This window comes from Glycine soja, chromosome 19 (genome assembly GCF_004193775.1).
Source record: "Glycine soja cultivar W05 chromosome 19, ASM419377v2, whole genome shotgun sequence".
NCBI classification, from domain to species: Eukaryota; Viridiplantae; Streptophyta; class Magnoliopsida; order Fabales; family Fabaceae; genus Glycine; species Glycine soja.
The window spans coordinates 44,887,066-44,893,392 of record NC_041020.1 but is presented as its reverse complement, the minus strand read 5'-3'; the positions used below and the strand labels follow the sequence as shown (position 1 = coordinate 44,893,392).

General features: G+C 34.2%; 1 protein-coding gene across 1 annotated transcript; it reads left to right on the top strand.

Moving 5' to 3' along the window:
• The first annotated feature begins 1,928 nt into the window (after positions 1–1,928).
• On the top strand, positions 1,929–5,597 carry LOC114399018. The gene is made up of 3 exons (XM_028361113.1): positions 1,929–3,092; positions 3,937–4,141; positions 4,832–5,597. The coding sequence occupies exons 1-3, from the start codon at positions 2,259–2,261 to the stop codon at positions 5,347–5,349; spliced, it is 1,557 nt and encodes a 518-aa protein (XP_028216914.1). The 5' UTR covers positions 1,929–2,258; the 3' UTR covers positions 5,350–5,597.
• Positions 5,598–6,327: the final 730 nt, after the last annotated feature.

The following is a 6,327-nucleotide window of genomic DNA, read 5'->3' as shown; positions in this document are numbered from 1 at the left end:
ACACAAAATAAGACAAGCATCTTCCTCGCCTCCATCCCCAAACCCTTTTGTCGTTTTCCTTTCTGTATGTGCCACGACTTTGTCTCGTCTCTCAATATCGATCTCATATTACCATATTTATTATGGCTGACTCTCGGTCCATCGCTTTAAAATAATTATGATTAGTAATGATATTTTCATTTGCTAAACGTGAGGAAGAAGAAGAAATAAAAAAGAATAATTTCATTTGTCACCCCACTTATTGATTAATGTACTGTTCTCAAAATTTCATAGGTTCTTGAATCACAGTTGATGGAAAATTGAATGTCTAAATTGCCATTACCACGTAGAGGGGAGGGGAGGGGTTCATAGGTTCTTGAGAAAGAAAACACCATTGATAGGGAGGTGGAGGAACATTGGATACATGTGGCTGAAATATCTTGGTCTAAGAAGTGCGGTAGTGGGCTTACTGATGCATGCGTTGTCTTTACTTACATATAAAACAATAACTTGGATGCAATTAATAGAACATGACGTTGATGTGTGAGTTTCATATATGGCTGAGATTGGGTGGGTAGTAAACTAGTAGAAAATTTTCAATATCAAAACAACGAAAATTTAACAATAATACGGACAACCCACATGTGTTCTGCTGGGTAAGTTGTCATCGCGAGTCAAATACGCAACGCAGCTGGTTAAACATATATATATATATCCCTCAAATAAATAACTATTATCACAATTAATTAGACTTTCATTTTTTAATAACTATATTATCACAATTAATTTGTGCTGAGCGCTTTCGGCGCAAAAATAAAATCCGAGACATAGTTTATTTACCAAAAAATGACAATTGCTGGTGAGGTTTGTAATATAGAAATTATTTTGAGGGACGAAAAAATTAAAAAGGATCCAGTTGCAGGTATCGGGAAAGGGAAGTGAGAGCTACGTGGCGTTATCTCAGAGAGAGCTTGGACAAAATATGCAACATCTGGTCTCCTCACTCAAGTACTGTTGTTACTTGTTACTGGGGGGACTACCCTTCCCTATTCCATCGTAAAATAATACACTAGACACACCGCTTTTTTAATAAGGGCTATTTTTTTTTCAAATGGGATAATTTTAAATTATTTTTTAAAAAAGAGGTAAGTTGTGTTACGATTTTTAAGATAAAAGTAGTAATATCTATTATAATTTTAATTTTTTTAACTGAAATCCTAAATAATTTTAGGACTTTAATCGTAATTTATTTTATAACTTTAAATTCGTAATTTATTTTTTATATTTTTTTTCTTTTACAATTTTAAATTCTTTTTTTAGGATTACAACTTTAAAGTCTCGTAATTTTGTTTTGTTTTATTCCATGTTTTTTTTTCTTTTTTTTCAATTTTTTAAAAATTATAAACAATTTTATTTATTTAAATATTTAATAAATAATTATAATTTTACTTGTTATTAGTTTTATTTAATATATTGTATATTTTTTATGATTTTATTTAATATGTTATATATATTTTTAATGTTTTTTTATTTAAAATATATTATATTTTATTAATTTTTTATTTAATATATTCTTGTATATTTAAAATTTAGATAATTTTTTTAATAATGTTATGCAATTTTTTTAAAATGAAATATAAAAATAACTTAATGAAATTTAATTTTTTTTTTTGAATTTTTTTTTATTTTAAATATTTAAATTTTAAAAAATAAAATTTGAAACCAAATATTAAAAAAATTTCACTACTTATCTTCTCTTGGAAAATAATTTCAAAATTACTCCCAATTAGAAAAAATCGTTAAAAATACACTCACTTAGTAAAAAAGCCGCCACACACAGCTGTAACAAAAACAAAAGGAGCCTAATAAATATCTAAAAATATATAGTACTATACACTATTGCATTATATGCATATATACGATCTAGCAGCATTGTACGTGTCTAGTGTATTGAAATTGAAATGAGTTATAGAATCGTCCCCCTATACTCCTAATTTGAGCTTCCCAGTATAGATTTTAGGACTCAAACACACCTACAATTTTAATTTATATTCGGTGTCCCATTATTTTACAATAATTCGTTTATGACCAAACCAGTTCATCACTCTCTCGCCTCGATATTATAACCCATCTTCATTTGAATCAAAGAAGAGAGACTCCTCATTACTTGTTTCTTTTATTTGGTTCCTTTCTCGCACACTTCCCTTGTGAACAGAGTTGAAACCTCTTCAACCTTAGAGTTTTAGTTTTCTCTAGTTGTTCATCATAGCATTATTATTATGGCTCAGAGGTACTTGCACCAGCTACTTGAAGAGGATCAAGAGCCGTTCCTTCTAAACAAGTACATTTCCGATAGGCGAAGCCAAATGAAAAGGCCTTCCCCGATGACGAGTTTGCAAGTGAAGAAACGCAAATCAACCAATCCAAACGCAAACTTCCCGAGAAATCTCTGCAAAAGCGCTTGTCTTTTCTCCCTCACAGACACTCCAGACCTCAGAAAATCACCACTCTTCGAATTCGCTTCCCCAGTCAAAAGCCCTTACAAATCACCAAACCCTATTTTTCTTCACATCCCTTCTAGAACCGCTGCTCTGCTTCTAGAAGCCGCTCTCAGGATCCAGAAACACACTTCAAAGCCCAAAACAAAAGCCCAATCCTTCGGCCTCTTTGGGTCACTATACAAGAGACTCACTCAGCGGAGCCATAAAAGGCGAGAGATAGAGTGTGGTGGTGGTGGCGTTAAGGTCTCGGTGAAGGATGTTTTGAAGTGGGATTCCTCTGTGGGGCGAAGAAAAGCTTCTAAAGCCAACGGGAAATGCAAGGAAACAGGGAATGTGAATACGAATGCGAGTGAAGTGGGGTTTGCGTGTTCTTACAATATTGGTAGGCCTAGTAGTAGTGCTGTTTGGTCAGAGAGCAATGAAGATAAATCACTAGACATTGAAACCTCAAGTAGTGGCTACTCTGAAAAGATTCACTTCGTAACCAATATACACAAACACTACTCCACGTGCTTCTGCGAAAGCCCGTTCCGTTTTGTTCTTCAAACCAGCACCCCTTCCTCCGGCCACCACACGCCGGAGCTTCCCTCGCCGAGTCGCCACCCAACTGAGGTTTGTCTTTTTTATGGTAATTGTATTATTATTATATTTATTTATTTTTATTACTGGTTTGGTTTGTGGTGACTGAGTTGAAGAGGAAAAAAACAGGACTCGTGAGTCGTGAGAGAAGCTTTATGGTTTTTTGTCGGTAATAGCCGGAATGTTGCTTTTCGGTGACAATCATAGCTGCCCAGTCTTTCCGAAAATTGTTAAAGAACAGGGCCTGTGGGACTGTGGGGAGGGTTACATATGTCAATTTCATGTTTTTGTTTTGTTTTTCTGAATTTTTTTCATAATTGTACTTTTCGATCGTGTTTCAGTCATACAAATCTTCTCTCTCCTTTCTAGTGGGTTGTTTGGTAAATTGCTTTCTTAAAGGGTGACAAATTATGTTTTTCACTTCTAGTACTGGCTTGGTTGTTCGGTAAATTACTTTCTCAAAAGATGATAAGATAAATTATGTTTTTGTTTGTTCTCTTGTTTGCTGTCTGTCTCTCTCTGTCGTTAGATCCCACATTCGATTTACTAGAACAACATAGTTTCTCATTTGTAATTTTGTTTGAATTACTTAGAGGGTCCTGTAGCAAATAACCCCAACAAAAAAGGAGTGAATAACTATCTACTTATGAAAGAGTTGTTAAAGTCTAAAAATGTTGACATTAAAAAATCATGATAATGTTAGTATTCAATAAAAAAAAATAAAGAATTAGAGACATAATTGAGTGATAAAAAATTGTGTCTTTGTTTTCTCATTAATAATATGTTTATAACAATTTTAATAAAAATTATATTATTTTGTCACTAGTTTTAATATTTTTAGTGATACTAATGAAAGTTTTTTGTGGATGTTTAATAGGAGAAAGAAAGTAATGAAGGTGAGAGTCTGAAGAAATTCGAATCAGGGGAAGAAGAGGAGGAAGATAAGGAACAGTGCAGTCCAGTGAGTGTGTTAGACCCACCATTCGAGGACGACGACGAAGGGCATGGAAACGGTGATGAAGAAGAAGAGGAAGAGGAGGAGGGTGGTTTTGATTTGGAGTGCAGCTATGCGATTGTACAGAGTATGTTGTCACACACAGCTTAGTATTTATTTTTGTACCATTTCTTTTGTTTGTTGTTGTGTGGTCGTTTTCCACCAACGCACCATCGTACACGCTTCTTCAAAGTTGCTTGTCTGTTACAAAATCACAATACAACGAGAGGGGGGGCTAATTGTTGCTAAAGCTGATGGTTGTGATGTGATTGTGTCGATCTTGAACCGTGCTATCCGTGTGGGTTCCATCTAAAAGATCACACTTGCTCAACATCCCAACAGCATTTCCCATTTAATGTGGATCCCTTACATCTCATAGATATAAGGCCATTTCTTATAAATTTTAAATGTGACCCACAATTTTTCTTGTTAGGAGATATGTCTTAATTGGCACCTTTCCATTCAATTTGTTGGATATCATTTGAACAAGCAAATTCCTATCATCATGTTTCAAATGCTACTTTTTGGTTGTTGAGAAAACTTCCTTACCAATAATGCTTGACACACTCTCATGGTCATCTATAATCCCACAATTTTTTTACTATCTGGTTAAAGTTGGCCTTATTTGCTACATATATAGTACTCTATAGTCCCGCCACAGTGCATGTTAATGATATAAGGTTATGAATTTTGTGGAGCCAGAATTTTTCTTTCATCAATAGCACAAGTAATTTATGATCAATTCAAGATTTGCCTCTAATAGCTCTGAATTTTACAGGAGCCAAGCAGCAGTTATTGTATAAGCTTCGTAGATTTGAGAAACTGGCGGAGTTGGATCCAGTGGAACTTGAGAAAAGAATGCAGGATCAAGAAGAGGACGAGGATGAAACATTTATGGAAGAGGAAGATGGCCATGATGAGAAAAACCAAGCATCATGCAAAGAAAATGACTTTAGAAAACTAATTTTCCAAGCTCTGTGCCAGTCAAGGGTCCATGACAGACAGCAAATCCCAGAGGACTTTAAGAAGCTGGTTTCTGATCTCATTTTGGAAGAAGAGAGAGCACTTGATTCCTTAGAAGATAAGGACATGGTGATAAGCAGGATATGCAAGAGGCTGGAATTGTGGAAAGAAGTGGAGTCTAATACAATTGACATGATGATAGAAGATGACTTCTCTAGAGAGGATAGTGAGTGGAAGAGAAATATAGAGCATATAAGAAATATGGCTGGGGAGCTTGAGCTTGCTATCTTTGGCTTTCTGGTGGAGGAATTTTCAGAGGAACTAGTATGTTAATGAATTAAATTTTGAAGCAGCTGAAGAACTTAGTATGAATGATCTTTATTCTTTTTCTTAGAATTAAGAGTACAGTCTGACTTTCAACGGGATAGGCTAGTAATTGAAAAAAAAAAAAAAAGTAACCCAAAAAGATAATCAGGGTATATATGTACATGACTCGTGTTTGTAGCTGGCTGTGGGGATGCTGTAAGTTACCTTTCTTAATGTAATAATATAATTTACACTTCTTGGTCCCATTCTTACAATGATATCTTATAATTTTTTTTGTTTTAATTTAATGAACAAAGTATGGATTTAGGTAGGGATGGGATACAGATAAAATTCAAGGCATACCCCTAACGTTGATGTTAATGTGTCACAACTCATAAGTCATAATCATGTTATTAGATGATAAATGACGATTGACAATTTTTTTTTTTTTTAAATATTCAATTTCATCCTTAAATTTATTAAATGCAGACAGTTAAATTACTGAAAATTAAAAAATTAAAATTTAATTCTTAAATTTATAAAAAATATAACAAATTCATCCTATCATTTTTTCTGTTAACTAAAAGGGAAGTGTCTACGGGACACTTCTGAACTTGTTTGTCATCACAAAAAGTGTGTCAATATGTGATGAAGACTCAGTGAGACTTAATTGTTACTTAGTAAGTTTTGTTTTTTCCTATTTTTTCTATTTCTTTCCCTCCAATCCCTCCCCGTCTCCTCCTCCACATAATTTGAGTTTCCTACGGCTGCGCTCACGTCCTCGCCAGGCAAAATAAAGGAAACAAGATTCTTATAATCCTCATGCCTGATTTTTTCCGTTCACATTCTTCTTCTTCTTCTTCTTCTTTCTCTCTCCTCACACCAAACCACACCAGCTTCGTCCCTTCATCTCCTCACTTTCTTATTTGTGGAATTACTTTTGTCTCTTCCTCTCTGATCTTCCACATGCTCCTATTATCCCTTTTGCTTTCTCAATCCATTTCA

What these genes read in the sequence shown, in the direction of transcription:
- LOC114399018 (XM_028361113.1), top strand. Translation starts at nt 2,259, where the DNA reads ATGGCTCAGAGGTACTTGCACCAGCTACTTGAAGAGGATCAAGAGCCG. An exon ending in CGAGTCGCCACCCAACTGAG is followed by an intron (nt 3,093 to 3,936) that starts GTTTGTCTTTTT and finishes GATGTTTAATAG; the next exon opens with GAGAAAGAAAGTAATGAAGG. An exon ending in CAGCTATGCGATTGTACAGA is followed by an intron (nt 4,142 to 4,831) that starts GTATGTTGTCAC and finishes TGAATTTTACAG; the next exon opens with GAGCCAAGCAGCAGTTATTG.